Source organism: Staurois parvus, unplaced genomic scaffold, assembly GCF_062004578.1.
Source record: "Staurois parvus isolate SC_StPar_1 unplaced genomic scaffold, SC_StPar_1.0 ptg000446l, whole genome shotgun sequence".
Taxonomy (NCBI): domain Eukaryota; kingdom Metazoa; phylum Chordata; class Amphibia; order Anura; family Ranidae; genus Staurois; species Staurois parvus.
The window spans coordinates 1,586,518-1,611,614 of record NW_028318242.1 but is presented as its reverse complement, the minus strand read 5'-3'; the positions used below and the strand labels follow the sequence as shown (position 1 = coordinate 1,611,614).

The 25,097-nt window shown below is 38.8% G+C and overlaps 1 protein-coding gene across 5 annotated transcripts in view; it reads left to right on the top strand.

The window, feature by feature from the left end:
- The window catches only part of AFF3 (ALF transcription elongation factor 3), a 450,181-nt gene that overhangs the window by 84,639 nt on the left and 340,445 nt on the right, over positions 1 to 25,097 (top strand). The window contains exon 1 of one of the 5 annotated variants that reach the window (XM_089688113.1): positions 2,467 to 2,618. The exons of 3 other annotated variants lie outside the window; for them this stretch is intronic. In XM_089688113.1, coding sequence (XP_089544239.1) covers positions 2,513 to 2,618 — 106 coding nt within the window. In that variant the 5' untranslated portion in view covers positions 2,467 to 2,512. Of the gene's footprint in view, positions 1 to 2,466; positions 2,619 to 25,097 lie in introns of those variants that run through there. One more of the 5 variants, XM_089688115.1, reaches the window with a different exon arrangement.

Sequence of the window (25,097 nt, the reverse complement as noted above, 5' to 3'; positions counted from 1 at the left end):
TGGACATTTTCACTTAGTGGTGTACTCACTTATGTTGCCAGCGGTTTAGACATTAATGGCTGTGTGTTCAGTTATTTTGAGGGGACAGCGAATTTACACTGTTATACAAGCTGTACACTCACTACTTTACATTGTAGCAAAGTGTCATTTCTTCAGTGTTATCACATGAAAAGATAGAATAAAATAGTGGTGCTATTGATCCTGACTGAGAAATCAGGGGCAGAGGCAACTGGGGGGGGCGGCGTTATTATGAGCTCAGTTTTGGATAGATTGAGTTTTAGACTTATAGACTTGCTTTAATCAATACAGCCTGGTTGGGGAGGAGGGGCAGCAAATCAAGGTTAGCTTTCTGCTTACCCCTCCTGTAAGCATATTTCCTTTGTTAGATATGCATTATTCTAGAAAACAAGGCATTGCATGCTTCCAAATGTTTTTGTTGTTAATTAGGTATTCGTGTAGTTATATCCCCTGTGCTGTTTGTTTGCCTTATCTTGTAATGATGGGCTCACATGCTGTGCCTGCAGTTTGTAGTGTCATGGCGGTTCAATTCATCTATCTCCTTTCATTAATCCACCTACCTTGTCCCTATTCACCTTCTTGATCCAGGTCCCATGCATGCCTAGCTATTTCTCTGTGTTGCATTGCAAATGTTTTATAAAACAAACACATCTCTTCTAGCATCCTTTCTGTTAATTGCTCTCACCTGCAACATCATTAGACCTAGAGACCCAGGGATTTTAGGATATGCAGTTTCTTCACAGGAAGTGTTAGTTTTTACACTACAGAAAGAGGTTATGAGTCAATGAACTGCTTTCTGACCTCGCTATGGCAAAACGACAGCTACAGTGTGGTTGTCTAGTTCTGGGAAGGCATCCATGAACGTCCTCCCAGAACCCCACCACCTGCACTCTCCCGTGGATGAGGCTGCAGTAATGGGCACTGATGAGGCTGCACTGATGTGCACTGATGGACACAGCTAATCACAGATCGGGGTAAAGGGCTAAAGCTTAATTGAACAAGCGGAAGTTAGAAGTTGATTGGCTACCATGCATGGCTGTGCCAGATTCTGAGTGCTCCCGTTTTAGTAAATCTACCCCAGTATTTCATACCTTGCTGGACTAAGCTTCAAAGTAAAAAACTGAATGGGGTTCATACTACCCTGGTAAGAAGAAGTCCAGTCTTTACAAGATCATTTCAGAGGCAAAACCACCAGAAGTATGGATAACCCATTTACACCATGCTTACACAGAATCAGTGGCGTCCCGAGGAAGGTGTCAGGGGTGCGCACCGCACCGGGTGACACCTACTGCACGGGGTGACAATGGACCCGCTCTACGAAAAGGTAAAATGTAAAGAAAGCCGACGATCCCCGCATGATGGATCGGATCTGCGGATTGGGGAGCATAATGGATTGGCCTCTGATCCATTATGCTCAATCCGCAGATCCGAACCATCCTGCGGGGATTGTCGGCATGCAACCTATACGGGGTGACACTGGACCCGCTCCACGAAAAGGTAAGTTGTAACAAAAGGCAACGATCCCTGAAGGATAGATTGGATCTGCGGATTGGGGAGCATAATGGATCGGACTCCGATCCATTATGCTCAATCCGCAGATCCGAACCATCCTGCGGGGATTGTTGGCATGCAACCTATACGGGGTGACACTGGACCCGCTCCACGAAAAGGTAAGTTGTAAAAAAAGCCGACGATCCCTGCAGGATGGATCAAATCTGTGGATTGAGCATAATGGATCGGAGTCCGATTCATCATGCTCAAACCGCAGATCTGATCCATTCTGCGGGGATCGTCGGAGGGGGTCTCACCAAGTGTTATCGCACCGGGTGACACCAACCCTAGGGATGCCCCTGCACAGAATTCCCTATAGTAAAATAGGTATTTTTGTAGGAGAGGAAAATATGGAGTTTCTGCTTTGACGCACTCTACTTTCTTTGCCCTCCACTAGAACTTTTGTATGCCTGCAACATATAAATATTTAATGCTAAAGCAGCAAGACATACAGTATGTACAGATAACACTCACAACGGTCAGTTAGGAAAAGATTTCAACAAGTTTCATTATATTTCATTCTGTTTTAGAATATCAGTAGGATAGTATTGTTCGCTGGCTTATACATCATTTAGTGCAGATTTCAATATGCATCACATTGAAGGCACAATCTCATTGTCTTCTGATAAATTGCTGCAATGTTTAACAGTATTTTATTATTATTTTTACATTTTCCTTTTTATTGGAGAGAATGGGCTTTAGAAAAAAAATCAATTCTTGGATAAATGTAGTGCATTACAGTTGGTGTAGTAATCCCAGCATACATTAAAACATGCTAGCCCTGTGTATGTTGTGATGATGGTGATATACTTGCAGCTTTCTCTGTTCAGTACAAGGGTAGAGCTGCAGGCGCATGTCACATAACCGAGATCAGCCAAGCAATACGTAGCCACTGTCAGCAGTGGCTGCCCTATTTATATAAGTGCTTTCTGTTGTGCTATGCATGTGTGCTCACGCAGCAAGACACTCAAAAGGAGGATTGTTTACATCTTCCAGCTTTCAGAATGGCATACATTATATCACAGGAGATGAAGATCCCTTTATGTTTGGTAAGAGCTCATTTTTTCCTTTGCTTCTTTTTAGGAAATCAAAAGGATTTATCATTAGTGCAGCCATAATAGGGTTATTTACAATGCTTTGTACCAGCACACATTGTTATCCATCACTTAAAAGGAACGCCACACTGCATTTCATGAGCTCATCTTCACTATTTCTGGGAGGAAAACTTTTTTCAGCACTGGCAGTGCCTCTGACATAGAAATAATAAAATACCAATATATTTTAAATGACAAAACAAATGCTATGCTTTGTAATCACCAGGCGGATGCGATTTGTAAGGATGATGTTTGTATTGCTGTTAGAAGGTGGCACTCATCATGTATATGTGGGGCAGAATGTTGAGGATGTTAAAAGTTCATTTGTCGTGTGTTTTTTTTTTTTTTTGCCATGTGCCAAAGCAAATGGATCTGCAATCTGATCTTGGATGGCAAAAGTAGCTGCATTTTTAGGATCCGTGCCACTTGAAGAAATGGCTTTGGATGAAAGGGTATGGCAAATTTAATTAGGCAGGTTGATGGCCTGTCACATTTGAAACTAGAACAGGATGTAAAGTAAACATTCCCTTCTAATTAGCAATTGCTAGAGCAGTTTGAGGCACATTCTGCAGGCAGCTGATTGCTGTTTTAACATCTCTCTAACAATAAAGGAAGCTGACATAGCAGGTGTAAACAGAGACAGTTCACTAAATGGCAAGCCTCAGAGGTTGATTTCAAGGTGAAAGTCGATTATGAAAGCTATATCCATAAATACAGAGTAATTACATCTTCACCCCCCACAGCAAATGCACTACTCAAACAGCTATTAGCGGTATCTCTCCGTATCACTTAGTTCCTTATTTAACAGCGCTGTATAGTTTATATATGAAATGTCTCCCAGTGTCATCAGAGCACAAAGGTAAGCGCAAAATGGTTTTGGGTACAATGATTTCCATTATTTCCATTCCAGAGACATTAAGACACAATTTACAGTTTATGATTTACATCGCTGCTGTAAATGTAGAATTATGATATTGTAACATGGCTAAATGGGAAAAAGAACAGGTACAGTCTGTTCAGTACAGTATCATGTTCCCCAGAGAGTATCTTCACTGTGTGCTCTGCTAAGTGCTCGCCATTGATGTTTGTCTGAACAAATGTATATTACTAAAGTGTTTCCTGAGCTGCTGGACAAATGCAGTGCTCCTTAGAAAAGAATAAAGCTGATGGATTTACATGTAAATGCTATATTAGTTTGCACTTTATGGAGCCAGTGCAAAGGATATAAAAACAGGATTGCCATTTTGCATTCAGGTAGTAAGGAATGAATATACCTTAACAATGAATATACAGTATATATCTACATCTATATAATCATTTAGAGACAGAGAGTGATTTCTAAAATTTATGTAGACAGAAAATTAGACAATTTCTGCACTGTCTAAAAAAATAAACATTTTATTTACATGACAATATTGAAAGTGTAGTGCAAGTGTACACTGTAAAAACGGCACCACCTGCATGTTCTCCCTGTGCCTGCAGGGGTTTCCTCTGGATACTCTGGTTTCCTCCCACACTCCAAAGACATGCTAGTAGGTTAATTGGATCCTGTCTAAATTGGCCCTAGTATGTGTTTGAATCCCAACAATGGCACCACCTGCCTGGAGTCTGCATGTTCTCCCTGTACCTGCATGGGTTTCCTCCGGATACTCCGGTTTCCTCCCACACTCCAAAGACATGCTGGTAGGTTAATTGGATCCTGTCTAAATTGGCCCTAGTATGTGTTCGAATCCCAACAATGGCACCACCTGCCTGGAGTTTGCATTTTCTCCCTGTGCCTGTGAAGGTTTCCTCTGGGTACTCCGGTTTCCTCCTACAATCCAAAGACACGATAGGTTAATTGGATCCTGTCTAAATTGGCCCTAGTATGTGTATGTATGAATGTAAGTTAGGGACCTTAGATTGTATGCCCTTCAAGGGTTAGGGACTGATGTGAATGTACAATATATATATGTAAAGCGCTGCATAAATTGACAGCGCTATATAAGTACCTGAAATAAATAATTTAATTAATAAATTAATACACAGTAAAGAAAATGAACATTTGTAATATCTCCCATTTTTACCTGTACCTTTTAGTAATTGCTTCCAGGCTAGCAATCTAGTACTTCAGGCCTTGAGGGTCTGGAAGATTAATTTCTCCACGATGCGTGCAGCTGCAGAGGTGAAAGAGGGCTTTTTTTAAAGGGTGTTTTACTGCTTGTCCATAATAATACTTTGATGTGTATAGTTTGGGCATAGGTTCACCTTAGGTACAGAAGTGTAATACACTATACGAAGGCACCTCTCTGTATATTAGGAATCACTGCCAAACTGTAGACCAACATTTGCAGACAGTGGGCAATGGTCCAAACATTTTTTTGTTTATCTTAGAAATTAAATAGTCTTATACCTGCAATGAAATGACTGCCCTGCTGCATTGTGTGTCACTATCCCTTCATCTCATCCAATCAAAAACTCATTGCATTCATTGAGAAACTGCATAGAAAACTCTGAATGGCACCTGTGCCCAGCGGCCTACCTCCAGCACAGGACCCAGAAACTAGTGGAGATCACTGTAGTACTAGTAGTACCAGTGCTACAGTGATTTCCACCTTCTAGAGGGATTCCACAGATACAGTTGCAAGAAAAAGTATGTGAACCCCTTGGGATTACGTGGAGTTTTGCATGAATTGGGCATAAAATTTGCTCTGAACGTCATCTAAGTCACAATAATAGAAGAACACAGTCTGCTGAACATAATACTACACAAACATTAGATGTTGCCATGGTTTAATTGCACATAACATGTAAACATTCACAGTGCAGGGAGGAAAAAGTATGTGAACCTTTGGACTTAATAACTGGTTGACCCTCCTTTGGCAGCAATAACCTCAACCAAACGTTTCCTGTAGTTGCAGATCAGACCTGCACATTGATCTGGAGTAATTTTGGACCACTCCTCTCCACAAAACTGTTTCAGTGTAGCAATATTCTTGGGATGTCTGGGGTGAATCGCTCTCTTAAGGTCATGCCACAGCATTTCAATCGGTTTGAGGTCAGAACTCTGACTGGGCCACTCCAGAAGGCGTATTCTGTGCTGTTGCAGTCATTGTTTTGTTGAATTACTTGTATGCTTTGGGTCATTGTTTTGTTGCATCACCTATCCTCTGCGGAGCTTCAGTTGGCGGACAGATGGTCGTACGTTTTCCTGCAAAATGTCTTGATAAACTCTGGAATTCATTTTCCCATCAATGACAACAATCCGTCCAGGCCCTGATGCAGCAAAGCAGCCCCAAACCATGATGCTCCCTCCGCCATGTTTTACAGTGGGGATGAGGTTTTGATGTTGGTGTGCTGTGCCTTTTTTTCTCCACACATAGTGTTGTGTGTTCTTCCCAAACAACTCAATCTTGGTTTCATCTGTCCACAGTATATTTTGCCAGTAGTGCTGTGGAACATCCAGGTGCTCTTTTGCAAACTTCAAACGTGCTGCAATATTCTTTTTGGACAGCAATGGCTTCCTTCGTGGTGTCCTCCCATGTACTCCATTCTTGTTTAATGTTTTCCTTATTGTAGATGTGTCAACAAAAATGTTAGCATGTGCCAGAGATTTCTGTAGGTCTTTAGCTGACACTTTGGGATTCTTCTTTACCTCATGCAGCATTCTGCGCTGTGCTCTTGCAGTCATTTTTACAGGACGACCAAGCCTAGGGAGAGTAGCAACAGTGCTAAACTTTCTCCATTTGTAGACAGTCTGTCTTACCGTGGACACATGAACATCAAGGCTTTTGGAGATACTTTTGTAACTCTTTCCAGCTTCATGCAAGTCAACAATTCTTGATTGTAGGTCTTCTGAGAGCTCTTTTCTGCGAGGCATGGTTCACATCAGACAGTGCTTCTTGAAACCAGTAAACCCAAAACAGGTGTGTGTTTTTTAAGGGCAGGACAGCTGTCAGCAACACATCCAATATCATCCCACTGATTGGAGTCAAGTTTGGCTCACTCCTGGCTCCAATTAGCTCTGGGAGAAGTCATTAAGCTAGGGCCTCACATACTTTTTCCTCCCTGCACTGTGAATGTTTACATGTTATGTGCAATTAAACCATGGCAACATCTAATGTTTGTGTAGTATTATGTTCAGCAGACTGTGTTCTTCTATTGTTGTGACTTAGATGACGTTCAGAGCACATTTTATGCCCAGTTCAAGCAAAACTCCACGTAATCCCAAGGGGTTTACATACTTTTTCTTGCAACTATATGGCATATGCATAGTTACATAGACCCAAGCTGGACCAGTGTAACCATCTAGCAACATTGAGCCCTAGTTCAGTGCGGAATTTGCAGCATTTTTAGTATTAATTCTGCACCGCATCAGAATTGCACCCTGTTCATGCTTACCACTGCGGGTGTGTATGTTAACAGCACCCTGAAAGCTGTCTGCAAAACGTGGTGCAATGTGCAGAATCGGATCACATAGGTGTGAATACCCATGCGATCCGCTTCTAGTGCGGACCAAAAAAAGGGTCCGGCGTGTTTTTAGTGTGGTGTGATGCGAATAGAGCCATACAAAATGTATGGCTCTAATTACACCGCACAGAATTCGCATGTGATTTGCACAGGAATGCGGTGTAGTTCCTATGCAAATCACATGCGATGTACCGCACCGCATGTACAGGATGTGAACCCAGGCTAAGAGCTGGAATTCATCTTGAATATTTTACACACACAAACAGTAGCCACCACCATGTGTTTTGATGGAAAAATCAAGGTTCACAGCATCTGCTGTTGGCATTGAGACCTTTAACCTGTTTATGCCAAGCTCACACATACAGTATATGCATTGGTGTGTAAGTGGGAAATCTTCTGAGGCACTGCATATATACGTATACAACGTTTGTGCTGGAAGTGCTCTTTATAGCACATTCCTAGCACATAGATTTGTCACCGACTGCTTCATAGTAATGATCAGGAGCAGTAAGACATGATTACTGTGATAGCCTGTAATTAGCTATCACACTGATCACTCAATAAAATCTACCCCTGTACTCTCTTTCTCTTATAGTATCTTTTTCTTCTAGCCATAGAAGGAAAATTTAAAAAAAAATGTGTGTAAAATAAATAAAAAAAGATAAAATGGCTAGATCAGGCTTAACCTGGGATAGTGTCAGGGTGAAGCACCAGGTCCAGTGTGTTTAGGTAGGATTAAAATTTTTTTTTTTTTTTAATTTTAGTGTTGGTGCGATTATGTTATGGTAGGATAAAAAAGGCAATATGCGCACTAATGTTTCTGGGCCCTAATATGAGTGCAAGCAACAAAATAATACACACATATGTGGTATTGTTGTGAATGTCAGAGTTTAGTTAGGAGGGTTTTTCTGGTGGTGTGATTAATAAAAGATAAGACAGGAATATTACAGAGTTTTAACAATATGGTATGCTTCACTGAGGAAAAGCTTCTTTCATTTCATATAAGAGCTTTCAGAGATTCTGCTTAACGATGTTAAAATCTAATTTTGATAAAAATAAAATAAAAACGGTGCAAGAAAATAGGGTTTGAAAAGTACTTAAAATGTTCATCTGGTCTTTAGTTCCATGCAGAGAAAGTCCATTCTGAAATATCAGAGTCATTGGCTCTCATAAATCCATAAATACAAAGAGCTCAGTACACCCCATACAGAAATAAGACACAGTGAAAGGAAGGTGCTGTTGTGAAATGGTGTAAAACACCACCAAAACTTAAGTCAAATCCAAGATATTGCCAGCACACCAACTGGACACTCTAAAGCCTAAGTGCAACCAAATTAAAAAAGAAAAAGAAAAATCAGCACAAGGAACATATCTTGCAGTTAGCAGGATGTGTCCATATGTTGATGCCTCTTCTGTTAGTTATAAAACCTCCTCCATTCATGCCCCTCCGTCACCCTCTGTGCCATAGTCTTTCAGTGCAGTGGGAGTTAATACAACTAAGGGGCTGTCACAGTCTCTCATTAAGAAAGGACGACCATGTGGGCCCTTTCCACCCAGCTCGTCCAATACTAGAAGCCAGAAAGGATCTATTAATCATGTTTCATTCATTGGCACTGTAATACAGCTTCTATAAATGGAGCAGCTGGGCAAAAAGGGTGGACATAGTGATGTCCCTTGTGCTGATTTTTGTTTTTCTTATTTTGACTGCATTTAGGCTTTAATGTCACTAACACAAGGAAGTGACACTTCACAGCCACTTGAGGCCTCTTTCTCAGGCAGCATTCACAGATTGTCACTTCTACGTGACCTCTACTTGACAAAGAAGCCCCTAAGTGGCCTTAAGATGTCGCTTCATTCCATTGGTGACATTAAAGTGTCCTGTTTCTCTCATAAGTGACCCCTAGCATTCCATCAAAATGTAGTGTCCTGCCAAAAACGTAGGCTAAATGTATTTGTGTTTTTGGTTTACTGTACTCAATGGAGTGGTGATCTATTTCTAGATGCTGGGTGATTGATTACTCTTGCCTGTTTCTGGAGGAAATTTCCAGAATATAGAGCAGAGAGGATCAATCACTTAGTTATGAATATTTATCAGACCTTGGCCAATCCCTGGGAGGGGGCCCCAGAAGGTGGTTGAAAGAAGATTTGCAGTTTGGGCCTCAGTAGTTGGTGGGCTGATGGCCTAGAGAAAATATGCTAAAGGATTTTTGCTGTAGGGCATTGTCCTGGAGTTCTGGTCTGGAGAAGGATCTTTTGTCTCCCTCACCGAAGAGCAGCCCCTCTGGTGGTGAACGCAGAAAGGTTTTAATGGAAAGCAAGAGTTGCAATTGCAGCAGCTTTTGTTGACCAACTAGTTGCTGAGTCAACCACCATTCAATTAAAAGCTCTTAGGGTAGTGATGTAGGAGCAGATATTATGCAAATATCATTTAAAAAGTCCAATGTAGTCTGTTAGCTCTTTGAACCTTGTGATATAGATGTGTTTGGTTTCTAACCAGTTGTTATTTTTTTATAAATTAGTATAACTACTTTTTTGTGATTGTAACACTATTCCAGCAGGAATAATGGTATATGGATAGAGTTGGGAGCCTGAGATACAGTATATTAAAGTTCAGGCTCAGTTGAAAACAGACTCAAAGGTGGGTATCTGATTAAACCATTCAACAGATTGTTTCACAACATTACTATAGGGCTGCAATAAGAGATTTTTTAGACTCTTCTAAATACTGTTTATGATACTGCTAGAAGTTTATTGACCCACCTGCATTCTATCTAAATGGCCTTCCTTGTGGCAACGTGCCTTAAACTGTATTGTTTTTCCTCAATGTTTCCTCTCAAATACCTAACACAGACATGAGATTTAAATCTGACTAGTCTGTTACTAACTTTTGCATTTTGAGGAAAATGAGGGCAGCACTGTGTGTAACATGATTTCTCTATTCTCTCCACACATTTTTTTCTTTATTAAGGCTAGAAAAGAAGAATTTTACAGGAGCTCAGCCCCATCCACAAATGTTGGCTTTCTTGACATTTACCATGAGGAATAGAATGGTACCCTAGAAAGGCATAAAATTATATAAAAAAGCATTGTGCTTTGCTGGGCTTAATACTTGGAATAAGAATAATTCATGAAGAAGGCTCTGAATGACAGCTGGGTGAACATAAGGAGAAGGCTCCCTGAAGCTTTACAGTGATGGCATTTGTCTACCTGTTGCTAATGCTATATTATGGCATTTTAGCAATCCATGGCCTGCTTTTTTTTTTTTGGACTACAGGAAATTTTTTTAGAGCATATTTTTTATTTGTTTAAAAGTTATTGTAAATGTAGTCTTCACTACTATTTGTGCTTTTTAAAATGTTATGGAATTGTCTGTTATATAATTAGTATAATTCGTATTACCACTTATTTGCTATGCTTACAGTAAAACCTAAAGCCTAACTCTAGGCCATATAACGAAGCCAAAAAAGGCTACAATGCTCATTTTGTCAAGTGTTCTAATAGAGATGAATACTTACCTTAGTCCATGGTCCTGCAGACTTCCTTCTCACCAATAGCCATGGGGATGACTGGTCTCCTAAAGCTATTGTTTTTCTCCAGTCATTTCGTCACCACTCTAGCCAATGTCATCACTTACTGTGCATGTGGTTGAGGGTCTGACAGGAGAGAAGAAGGTGAGAGCATTGGCTGCCATGGGAAAGTAAACTATAGTAAATATTACTCTCTAATATAACAAACTCTCTAATATACCATCCAAGACAAAATGATCATTATAGCAAATGTTGTTCATTACCACTATTTGATGTTATTTGTACAAGAAACCTGTCAGGATGCAAATAAGGACACTTTTCTTGTTGACCTGTTTTTGAAGGTGCATGTTTTTGGACTGTCCTCTTACAATTCCTTTGCTACTTGATGATTTACTGCCCCAGAGCCAGTACATATTTATCAGTGTCACAGTGTGCATGATCTGGATGACATGGATGAGCGAGTTGCTAAATGGTTAGCACTTCTGCCTGGCAGTACTAGGGCTGTTTGTTTGAATCCCAACCACGGCACAACCTGCCTGGAGTTTGCATGCTCTCCCTGTGACTGCATGGGTTTCCTCTGGGTACTCCGGTTTCCTCCCACAACTCCAAAGACATGCTGGTAGGTTAATTGGATCCTGTCTAAATTGGCCCTAGTATGTGTGCATTCCCATGGACACACTCTTAAACTTTGTGGAGAGCCTTCCTAGAGGATTTGAAGCTGTTATAGCTGTAAAGGGTGGGCCAATTCAATGCTACAGACTAAGATTGGGATGCCATTAAGTTCATGTGTGCGTAAAGGCAGGCGCCCCAATACTTTTGCCAATGTATCTGAAATGATAGAGAAGATTTTTCTCCAGTAACTAGTTAGATTTTTGCATGCCCAGAAGGTCTGAAAGATAGTGCCGATTTGCCCACATAATCTCCAACAAAGGGGGGAATTAGATGGTGATTATTTTGCCAACTGGGAAGACGTCCGATACTATCTGTGTACAACCTTTTGTGTCAATTCCCAATGGTTGAAACATTGTATTACGCTATGGCTGTATCGGAATGCAAGAGTCCATTGTTCAGGGGTCAAGGAGCGGTTTAGAATAATTTTGTCATACAGGTTAACCTCACGCCCCACCTTTGACTAAACATGGAAACCTTGGGTTGACTGGTTTTCTTCGTATTTAACATTCCATACTTGGTAATTGACTATTAGTTAAATTGAATAAACCTTTCAATAGCTCATCTTATTGTTTCCTTTTATAATTCCATTGTACCCAACACCCTGCGAGGTTCATGTTATGCTTTGAAAGTCCCTTATAAAATTAAAAACAATTCACTGTTCATTTTCTTTTCTCTGTATTGTCATTAGACATTATGGTTAAAAAAAAAAAGGTCAAAGTTTTAAAACTTACTACATTTCCTTGGATGAACCCACATTACTGCTTTATGCATTTCAGGTGTGGCAGAATGCGTTATGACCCCTGTATTAATTTTAAAGAACTATCATCTTTCAGATGATTCATATTTGCCTAATGAATCATTAAATATAACAGTAATTTGATGGCTCTGAATGCAACAGGTGGAGCTTGTAAATGTGAACTTCTTATAGAAGTTCAAGTTTTAGAAAGTGATTAAATTTTTGGAGTATAGACAGCGGGAGTAGTGCCATTAAGTCAAAACACTTGAGTAAAAGCATATTCCTGACGCTGCATCCAGTTTGTAGATCATCCCCTTGGCATAGTGAATAGGTGTTTTGGTGTGATCCCATCTTTCTGAAGGCAATGGTACAATAAACCAAAAACACAGTTACCTGATGGAACGTTGCTATGCTTTGAGTAGTTGTTTCTAAACATAAATAGGAATATCAACTTTCACAATCCTAACTGAATTCAATCCCAAATTGAGTCTTCTCTAATCTAAAAAGCTGTGCATTATAAAAAATACACAGTATGTGTAACGTATATTTATAAACACTACAAAAAAATCAGAAGCAAAATTGCATTCCTCTCACTATCCATGTGAAAGGGCTTGGGAAGGATAATATTGAACTGAGCACTACATTGTGAGATGGAGTAAGAAGCATATATGTATGCCTCATACCTACAGTAAATGTTCATTTTTAAGGTAGCTACAGTGGTGTATAGGTTAGGCAGATGGGCAGAGTAATAGTAAGATGTTACATCCAAGAGTCTCCTCTATACAGCACAGGTTTATTATTATTATATTATTATTATACAGTATTTATAAAGCGCCAATAGTTCGCTCAGCGCTGACTGAGGTTTACTTTACTCTTTAGCTGCATATGAAAGGAAGTACCTCATAGTTTACTGTATATATAATTTTTGCACATAGCAAAACATAACTCTTTGGGTGGGAAAGTCTCAGAAATTTTAGCATGTTATATTGTATGTAAAAAGGATGTAGTAGTAATTGATAAGGTCTGCAGACCTATTAGTCACAATGAGTTAAATCCAACCTTTAGCTCTTCATCTTGCCATAGCTGGCTTTTTGTGTTTTATTGATTGCCCTTCCTATATGTTATAGTTAAAGACCAGATGCTATTAAGAAAATGATAATGCAAGTGTAGTATTTACCCACTAAAGTTGGTGTAGTGGACCAGAAACACTCTCTACAAATAAAATACCCTTAAGATGTTTGTTAATGAACTGTGTACTTTTTGAAACATAACATACAGTTCCAGGTACTATTTCATAAAGAGAATGAAAAAATGTGTTATTAAAGATAAACACATAGTTTACTTGCTATATATATATATATATATATATATATATATATATATATATATAATACATATTAAAAGAAAATAAAAATCACACCACCCAAGCTTTGCTATTGAACATTACATATGTCTGTAATATGTAAATACATAGAAAAATTCCACCAAACTACAGTATGCTTGCTCCTCACTGCCGGGTCTACAAACTGTGCTTTGCATTTGTTCTGCAATTTAAAATTAACACAGGATGTATTGGCAGGTGGGATAATGCTTTTACTTGTTACCCAAAGCAGAATAGTTGGGCTGAATTTAGACTGGTTGGGATAAGAACTGCAAAATGGCTACGGTAAACAATAGAATGTGTAGTATCAAAAAGCTCACAGCAATATGTTAATTACTGACTTAAAGTTCAGCTAAAGGCAAAGTGGAATTAGAACACCTCAGGTGGTTTTTATTTCTGTCTGTCCCCATTAAGGGTATTCACCCTCTCTATCTGTCCTGTTTACATTTATCATTGAAAGTGAAAGTAAAAGAAAATCCCACATTTTGAGTTGTCCCCAGAAACATAATAGAGGGGAAATCTTCCAATGGAGACACTAGTTCTGGTGACATTGGGGTCCCAAAGGGATTCCCTTAATTTGTAGGGATTTCCTCTCCCTTCCTGTTTGGCTATGGCACAGGAGGTGAAGAGAAATCTCTGCAATGCGACAAAGAGGGCAAAACAGAATCTGACAGAGGTTATAACCTTCCCTCACTCCAAATTGAAAAAGTTTAGCCTATAGTTAATCTTTTAACAAGAATGATTTGATGAACCCATTGCTGGACATGCACCAGACGTTGATGGCCAAAATAGAATATCACTGTTTGCACGTGGTCTTCACATCTGTCCATCTATCTAACTTTGAGCTGATATCAACTAATAACATCAGTTTGTCAAATAATAACATTAGTCTTTTTTATAAAACTCTACTGTGAAACAAGTGTCCTATTGTCAAACTCATCTTTGTTACTGTATATGGAAATAGATTTTTAAAGCCTTTATATTGTCTGGGAATCATAATGTAGAACAAGTATAGTCAGTAAGGATCCTAGCCATGTAGGGATAGAGTACTAACCAACTAGCCACTGTTCTGCCTGGATTCACATCTAGACATTTATTGTACCTGTATTATTTGTTTTACTTACATCACCCAACTGATCTTTATAAATAAATCTTGAATGACAATATAAAGAGCACGTCTATCTTGTTTATGTCCCAAGTTTTGGAAATCACCTTTACTGTCTTTCCCAGTGACAGTAATCCTTGGGAGGGGAACTGAAGGAAACTCTACTCAAAGGTTAAAAATACTAACTTTTGTAATTCTAACTGTGCTCACGGGAAATCCCCCCCCCCCCCCTCGGTTCCCTTTTAGAGACAGTAGTTACTGATACAGAAAGTAAGGACACTTTTTCTCAACAGGGAAACACAAATAAAAACAAGTGAAGATGAGGATATCCCCAAGTACACTGGATCTCATACTGGGCCTCAGTCTATTTTAGATCTTTCCTTAAAGTCTCCCTCATTTCAGATGGTTACCTTCAAAGACTGACTGCACAACCCACGCTCCTGTAGAACTCAGGCTTCCTTTGCACTTGAGGTTCAAGTGGTATCTCAGTCCTCACTTCCACGAAAGGACAGTGTGGAAAAGCTTCCTGTGTAAACTTTTTCCTTCAACCATACTACCCTACATTTCTTTATATTGGGGAGTGTTGCAGCTTACTTACTCTAGGCATTATGCTTTCTCCTTCCAGCATCCAACCTTATGGGTCCCCCCCAGAGGGGAGACCCCTGTATCTTTACTCATGCCTAGGTCTATTAGAGGCTGAACTTAAAGCTGACATTCCCATAGGGCAAAAGCCCAAAAGGAAATAGACAGAAGAGGAAGTGGTATAGACATTTAATAGTTCTTCCAGCAAGCCTCATTTGGTTCCCAGGACAAAAAATTGGCATATCAGATATCCATAACACAGAATCATATTTTCCCAGCACACCTTGCTGGTGCAAGATTAAACATGTGGCAGAGAGAATACCTTCTGTGCTTAGAGAAACACTTCTTTTGAGATACACTTTTATGACAATTTAAGTCGAAATATAAACCCAATCATCGTTCTATTTAAGATCTCTAGGATTTTAACTTGCACTGCTATGCAATTTTCCAGATCTGGAGAACTGCAGCTTCAGTATTTGGTTCATTGGTAAGAAAAGTTGAAGCAGATTTTGATGTGTGCCAAAGAAGTATGTCTGATTTGTAAATTCAAACTCATATATGTCAGCCTTTAAATAGTACTGTATGTAATTTCCAAGTTTGTTTTTCTTATATGGAGATCCTGCCAGTAACATAATTTCCTGTTACAGGCTGACAGCACTAAGCTACTGCCTTAAAATTAACTGCAGTGTTGTCAGACTGTTGTGTGCACTCTTTCAGTTGACTGTTGAGCTGTCCATCAGGTCTATTAGAAGAAGCAGGCCAAAAGTCAGCTGAAGGAGCTCACACTGCAGGCTGACAACTGTACATAATAATAAAGCATACTGAAAAATAGATTTTGGGTTTTTATACACTTTACGGTTCTCCCTAGTTCTGCCTTGCTATTTTGATAGCTCAGAAAACAAGACTATATTCATATAACCAACTATTGTAGTGGTGTGTTTAATAGCATACATTTTCTTGGTAAAATATATCTGTAAGCAATTATAAATAAATTGTGAAGTTGACAGATTTATTGTGTACAACTTGTCTACCACATAGTATCCAGGTATCCTGTATTGACAGGTCTGATGGCAGCAAATCATTTGCTTATTGATTACTCCTTTGCTTTTATGGCTTGTGTTTTCCTTTGTTCTTTCTTTATTTATTACTCTTACAGTTTATAAACTTGTCAGGTTTCATATAATTGTAATGCTGTGTATGGATTGTCCACACCATCAGACCATGGCAAGAATACTGTTCTACAAATGTCTTATCAGTACCTCTTATGCAACCACTGCTATTATATATACTGTAAATATATGTGCTGCATAATATTAATAAGTAAGGTTATAATATTAGCAAGAACAATTGAGTACTGTCCGTGATACTTTTTTTTTTGCACTAACATTCAATTTTTCAGGACAAGCTTTGGAAGTGTGTCAGCTTCTTCAAGGCCCAAGCAATACTGCTAGGGCCTTATATAAGGGGACACAGCCCAAAAGCTTGTCCTGAAAAATGGAATGTTAGTACAATTAAAAAAGTATCACGGACAGCACTCAATTGTTCTTGTTGCAAGTACACTAATATGGCTACAATTACCTCAAGCACTAATAATATAAGAAATAACATTGACTTGCTGTAACTCCCAAAATAATATGACTTTATATATATAGGGTGTCCCAGGCCCTGCACTCCCTACTCCCGTGATTATTATTATTATTATTATACAGTATTTATAAAGCGCCAATAGTTCGCTCAGCGCTGTGATTGGCTTACTCTTCCAGAAGACTGCATGAATCCTACAGACAAATTATGGGCAATTATGTTGTGGCTATAAAAGAGATATTCGGATTTGCAGAAAAGTCAAGGATTCATCTGATGAGTATTATAAAGGTATATTATATATAAAGGTTTATAGAACACCATCAGCACATTTTATGGCAAAATACCTTTATGATACTCATCTAATGATTTCATACTTGTACAGGCAATTCTTCAGATCTTCATATCCCTTTCAATGCCAAAGCATACTTATTTATAGATCTACTTGACCACTCATACAGTGTACGGTAATGCGCTTCATCCTTAACCAGCATCAAGTGCAGTTTCCCATCTCAAAAGGCCTGCGTGGAGACAGAAGGACTCTCCACAAGCTGATCTCAAGGTTGAATCATCCTGACATGGGGTTTCTTCTAACCCTACAGATGTGAGTAACCACTTTTTAAATCACAAAACATTGCACATATGAAATACCCAACTACTTAAGCTGAGAAAACACTACACTTAGCGAATCTCCTGTATCTTTCTCCATCCATTTTTTGGTGAGATCTCTTGCTTCTTTTAGATTAGAGGCTACCTTATGTATGGATTATGATATTTATGCCAGTGCCCTAAAAGCTTCTTAGCTTTACAACACTGGATGTTTCAAATGGAGTTTATTTTCATAACTAATTATGTGATTATAGTAAAGTGAAAACCGCCTGCTTAAAATAACCACACAAGCAACACATTGATATTAGTCTACTTAAGCTAAACTGCAGGCAGATATAAAAATACTCAGATTAATGCAGCTCTATATCTTTTAATACAGCCTTAAATGTATTTTTAAAAGCAAGCAGTGTAGGTACCTGAATCTGACAAACAGCCTCTTGTAGTTTGTTGTACAGCAGAGCTCTGACTGGTTGAGAGAGAAACAACACATAAAGACAGTCAGTTGTGCTACAGTGCTAATACGCTATCATATGCTAGAAGGAGAGAGCAGAGTGAAGGAGAGATAAGCTTCTCTGTGTGCTGCTTCTACTTTCCCTGTCCATTCACAGGCTGGAGTAGGGAAAAGAACTGTAAATGTTAGGAAACTGCAACAGAGAAAATGTAGGTCACCTGCTCTACAAGACAGAGCAATGCTAGGTTACAGAGCTGTGTAAATGCCTGGACAGACAGAAATAGTAACTCCCATATATGTATTTCATCTGTGTGCTTAGTTGTTTGCAGTTATACATGTGAGGGCCTACCTAAATAATTAATTTAGATTATATCCAGAAAGGTATACCACAACAATTTGTTGGTAAATTTTGCTGAAATATCAGAAACTATCTGAGCAATATCTAACCATTTGGAGACAAATAGCAGTGCCACTGAAAGGGTGGGGCAAGTGGATTCAAATGTCCTATTTGATTATCTACAGATATAAAAGTGAATTAATGGTTCCACAGTAAATTAAAGATCTCTGTTAATTTTCTGTTAGTTCTTAATCACATCAATACAGCACTTAGTGTTGTCTGCATTTAATGTGCCATGTTCATAACTTCACCTCCCTGCTGGAAACGGGACATACCAGTTTAGGTGGTTCATCAGATTAGGAAAGATTTGCATGTCAATCTCACTCCCGCAACTGGAGCAGACACATGGAATACATGTGAAGACACCAAGACTCTTGTTTATTACTGAGCCTACATTTAAAGATTCAAACCAGGAAAACGTGTTTTGCTTTAAACTGTGTGAAGCCTAAGTAGTCTACTGTACCATAAACTAAAGTACCAACATCTCCCAGTCCATCCATGTTACCAGAGAAAGTGAAGAAAGTGTACAATTTTTTAGGAATGCAAGTCCCTTTGACATGACTACACCTCTAGGTCTTTGACATTATAGAGGAATTATATGAGATTCTCCTATCTCATACTCACTAGTCTTTTGATGAAAAAATGCCCTTCTCTACGTAACTAATGATGATTTTCTATAGTCACTTGTGAGTAACAGGTGAAAATATGTAAAAATTATTATCTACACCAAATGATCAGTAGGTAGTATAAGGAGGCCATACCTACCCCAATTACCCAATATTGCAGTGGAGATTTGGAGAAGCAAAAAAGAAACTATACCAAACACACATGGGGGCCCAGAACCATCTTGCACAAGCTGGTTACAAGATGGAGATAAGGCAGTCAGAGGGCCGTCTTTTTGGGTTTACTTTGGGTTTCTTTTACACATAGTTGCAGTCCATTACATCTCCCAAACATATCTACAAGCAACAGTGTTTTCAAATTAAAAGGTGCAAAGACTGCAGACTTAAAATTTCAGTAAATTGAATCAACAATTCCTCTGTGAGCAAAGCTAAAGATATGTCTATATATTAGGGATAATTCTGGATCTATAAAGATTAAATTTGTTTATCTTGAACATGTCATTCTTTATGTACTAGAAAAAAAGGAGTGACTGGTACTAAAGAAAATGTCACTGACTCTAGTATGTAACCTCTTCTTATTGAATTGAAAATGACAAAAAAAAGTGTTAAGAGGATTGTAAAGGAAATCAACACAACTGTATTAAAGGGAAAAGCACTCAGTCCAAATATTCTCAATAACAAAGTTGTGAGACAGCATTACCAACAACTTTGAAAGACATTGAGGACCTATTTACTTATTTGAGTTGAGTAACACTTGTTATGTTGTACATTAATGTGCATTGCATTAAGGCAGCCAATTCAAATGGGCTGTCAGTTCACCCTAGCCTGCCTGAAAAAGTAAATTTTTTGTTAAAGACTACAGTACATTTCTGCATGCTACAATGCAGAGGTTTTGCCTTTAGTGCATTGGTACCTTTCCAATTAATAGCACTTCAGTGCATATTCTGTACATTATTACAATGTGTGTTAACGGGCCTTCATAAAATGGAAACAAATCACAGAGGACCTATTTATCCTAATGTATCAAAGTAATGTGTGCATTATAGTGATGGGCTGAACACCCCCCTGTTCGGTTCGAACATACTGAAAGTTTAACTGCGAACTTTGAACAGGGACAATTTACTGAGCAGCACCTGAGTATGCGTTAAGATACCGCTCAGTTACTAAAATACTGCATTAGTTATATTAATAAGTCATGAGGTATTTTAGTAGTGAAACATTCATTCATGTTTCAGCTGTCAGTGGGGTTCCCTGCTGACAGCTGAATGTCAAAAGAATTGTTGACATTGCCTGACAATTAAAAAAAACGGCATGGGGTCCCCCCTCCCACTCATATCAAGCCCTTCAGTTCTGTTATGGATTTTGAGGGGAACTCCCCATGCCAAAATTGAAAAAAAAATGGTGTGGGCCCCCCCCCTCCAAAATACATACCAGACCCTTAACCGAGCATTCAGTCCAGCAGCTCAGGAAAGGGGGAGGGGACAAGCAAGTGTCCCCCCTCCTGAACCATACCAGGCCACATGCCCTCAACATGGGGATGTGCTTTGGGGCAGGGGCTCCTCCCCCCATGTTGATGGGGACAAGGGCCTCTTCCCCACAACCCTGGCCTGCGGGCGGGGTGCCCCCAGATCCTGCCCCCCATGTGAATGAGTATGCACAAAAAAAGTATAGTGTCAAAAAAGACAGGAGACCGCCTTTGACAAGTCCTTTATTAAAAATGTAAAAAATGTCCTCTGAAGTAGATCACGATGCCCGCTGCCACTGCAGACCTAAAAAAGAAAACAAATCCACTCCACCCTCAACGCTGGCTCCCGACATCTGACAGCTGCACCGTGATGACAGTTTCTTAAATAGAGTGATGATGTCACAAGGGGGTGCAATCACCCCTGCCCCCATGTGACGTCATCATGCACTGTGATTAGCCAAATCATTGCATTTGACCTGTGGTCAGGTGCAATGCTTTGGTCAATCACAAATGCACTATCAGTGCACAGTGCATTGTGGGGCCATTAGCCCGACGGTACGTTCATGTGTTCGGTGAACACTTACATTTGACTTGAACATGCAACCCATCTTTAAGTGTATTACCACAACATGTGTTAAAGCATATCTTACGCTTTATTGCATTGCAAGGCCATTCACTTTGAATTGCACCACAATGCCCTCAGGCAACCCACTAGCATGCACTGAATTTTGTTACAAAAAAAGAGAAGTCTGATTTTCTGCATATTAGGGTGTGTTGGTAGTCCATTCATTTTGTTTGGCTGCCTTAATGCAGCACATGTTAATGTGCAACATAATGTGCGTTAATGCACCACAAAAATGAAAATTAGTCCTCAAAGAACTTACCAAGAAAGCAGAGATTAATATTACATGATCTCTTAGATAAGAAAACCACAGCCAAACACAGATTCATAAATTTAAGAGTTTATGAGTATGAAAATAGGTCTAGCAAAACTATGGTTAATGCCCTGAAAAACAACCAAGAAGAGACATTTTCGAGCTCTTGGATAAATATCTGGAGACATGATATTAAATCTGCAAAAAGTGGCTGAATGTATGCTATTGTTTTATGAAATTCCTTATACCATACATTCTTCACATGATGTAAGGTTAAAAGTCATGCCAAACACCCAAGTAATAAGTTATTGAAATTAAATAATTAAGTAAAGCCTTAGAAACTATCCTTCTGAAGTAGAATTTGGGACAAGATGGTTTCTAAGCATACCAAAAAATGATTTTCTTTTCTGGGATTCAGCTCTGTGCAGGGGCGGACTGACCATTTGGAAACTCGGGCACTGCCCCTGGTACCTTTTTCATAGGCTTTTTTGAGTTTGGGCAAGGACACAGGGGCCCCATGACCCCCTATTGCCCGGGGGCCCCATGAGTTGTCAGTCCCCCCTGGCTCTGTGTCAGTTTTTTCTGTAATATTATTCAAAAAAGAAACAGATACCAAAAGCAGCAGTACGTATTCAAATGGGATAGATCCTGTCTGGTGCCAAAATTACCAGAAAATCTCACTTCTAAATTTACGCTTTTTTCTTCTTTAAGTATTTGCTAGTAGGAAAGTCACAGATCAACAATATCCCTGATTGTAGGTTTTACATTGCTTTTTGTTGAAATAGATAGCTCTAAGCAGAATGTACATAACATAATGGCTTATAAACCACTTATAAAATGTTTCACCCAATGTCAGGAAGGCATTTGACAGTAGGGAGTTTAACTACTACTACTACTGTATGTAGAGCCATTGACTCAGAACCTGATCAGTTAAATTGGATTCTCTCACTATAGGCCAAAGTTAGGTCAAGACTTTGAGTAAATTAAATTACCTCCCAATTATATCCCATTATTAATGGTACGAGGCAGAGTGCCCCCTAATTTTCTATTCTTTTCTATATTAATAATGGAAGTGCTCCTGAAATATCAGGCATGCTTTTTTTTCTCAAGTATTAAAGGTCATAGCACAATTCACCAGGTATCCACCAATGACAGTCTTTAGTATCTAACAAAATTACTGTCCTTATTAGTTGAAAGGCTAATATTTGGAGGCCTTTATAGTATTGAAGTGATGTGAGAAAGTCAGAAATTTTCAATATCTTAATAGAAGTCTATGGATGGACCGATCGTGTCCGCCTGAAAAACGGACAGGTGGACCCCAGCAGTCCGCTCGTGTGAAAGGGGCCTAACCCTATCTATTCTTAAAGTGTTTTCTGCCCCCTTCTCCCACCTATTCTGCCTACCCTGTGTAAAAAAGATCTGTATGCTTGCCTTTTTTAGTTTGGTCTGGTCCTTTCACCTGATCTTGCAGCTCTGGCTCCCCTATGTCATGGAGCACTCAACAACACTTGGGAATTCTGGGTGCGGTGATGCCACATATAAGTTCCCATAGCCCATTGTTGTCAGCACTCCCTCCTCTCTCCTACAGCCACTGACACAAGGGAGCTGGAGCTACAGGATCACATGATTGGAGCAAACAAAAAAAAGTTAAGTATACAGAGTATTTTTACACAGGGTAGGCAGGAAGAGGGTAAGGGAATATTTTAAGAAGTTAATGTTAGGCTTGAGTTCCACTTGAAAGTGTATTTAAAACCAAACCTTTTTTTACATTTTAGATAGAGTAGGGAAGAGTTAAAACTGCTCTTTGGTTACATTTTGCTGCCTGTATCCTGCTGGGGAGATTTCCCTTCAGATCCCAGCCTGGAGATGCAACAGGAAATGAATAGAAATCTTTCTAAAGGGAACAAAATTCTCATAAAAGAAAGTTGTCATAGGAACTGGTATCCCAACTGGAGGATTCTCCCTTCATTGTTCTGGTGAGAAGTTGGAAATATTAGATTTTTAATCATTACTGACTCATTGACACTGGTCACCAGTACAAATAGGAAGGTGAATCTTGCCAGTGGAGGCGTGGACAGCAATAAAAATGGGTGGCTGAAGTCTAATTCTTCACTAATAAAAAAAAGCCTTTATAAGCACTTTAAAAACCCAGAAATGGAAGAGGCTGGGGATCTTAGACATAATAGGATGTTACAAAGCAGTCATACTGTTGAGGTTAACAGACTTATTTACTATTTAACGATTAGATCTGGAAGGAATATATTGAATACATTAAAGGAAACTATGGAAGTAGTTGCATTTTACTTTATAACCTCCAGAGAGTGTGAAGCTGAGAAAGAAGTTACAAACAGGAAATTGTTGCTTATATTAGAGGCTTTATGGAGGTATATAAAAGCTTTAGGGTAGGTTTCTTTTGAAGGAAAACATTAACAAAATTAAATTGGGCTGATTCAAGCAGATAAAGAAACATTCAGATCTAGTGGAGAATTTATTTACACTAATATCTTGTTTTTCTTTCACTTTTTTCATTTTCTTTTCTCCTTTTTTTTCAGGTACCACTTTTTAATATTAATAATAATTTGAAAAGAATAGAGAATTGAGTTTCTCTTTTTATCTCTGTTGTGTTATTTACTAATAGTTCTCTTTTCCTTTCCTTTTGGATATTTACTGTACACATTCCCCTTTCTTGGACCTTTTGGCTCGAAATTTTCAAAGTCTAGTATATACTGTATCATCAAACCGTTGCCAAAAAAGATCCTCTGAGTTGCCTTAGGATATAACATGTTATTATTTAAAAAAAAAAAAAAAAAAAGATTTTATTTTCACAAACATGATAAAATGAAGTGCTTTTCTGTGATCTGTTTATTTTATATAATTTCATAAAACATATGCAAATCGGTTGTTGCTTGATTTGCCTCTCTGCTACAGTATACAGTATGTATTCCATCTTGAGCAATATGTAAATTGTCCCTGCTGCTTTTACAGTTGCTCTGTAAACTGCTTGCCAATTAAACATTTTAATGTAGTATTTTTGCATGTATAATCTCAAGGGGCTATTAAATACATCTCAAATGCTGCTGGGGTTTTTGCAAGCAGTTACAGTATGTGAGCAAGGATGCATTTTCACTGTGCGATAAGGCAACATTAAATAAAAAGGCTGACATGCCACAGTCAAATTTAATCTCTTCAGTATTTATTTTCTGCTACACTGCGGTAATCACCACTTTGCTCAAGGGATCTAGAGCTATCGTGCTTTGTGTGACGTATTCCAAGTACAGAGCTCACTGTAGCAGGTTATGCAAGTTCAGATTAATTCCCTTTTTTGTGTCTTAGCTAGTATGCAAGTCTATACACAATAGTATATAAAATGGTAAAACAATGTTCATATAAAAGAAAATCTGTGTAGCAGTAACATAATTTTATTTAATTTATGTTATAAACAGCAAGCACATGCTGGAAAGACAAAAACACTTAGGCTTGCTGTTCCGTTTGCATGCAACATGAATAGTAACGGACAAGTATGATTGGCCCTTCATATTGAGAGGGTCAATTTTCCAATGCTGAGGACTGGTCTCCAGAACTTATATTGGGAAGAAATACTGTCATTAATGAACACAGAGCAGAAATGGGATTGTTTCAGATATAACTTTGTTCAAACACATTGCAAAATTGTTTCCCAAGTGCAATACGTTTAAAAAGTCTAAAAATAAAAGCTATGCTGTTTACTTCCAATGTTAAAAAAAAGCCTTAAACAATTGGAAAGGGGAATTTTAAAAAAAAATCATCACTTGAAAGTTACAAGGAATCAAGCATAAACTGTAAATAGGAAATAGGGACAGCTTAACTTCAAAAGACAGGGCAGATTGTTAATCACTTGAATCCCAGATGCTGTTTAAAAAAGTACTGGGACAGTACCTGTTTGTATCAGTGGCATTTTAAAACAACATCAAAATTCAGCAGATCTGGCAGCTTTTACACTGG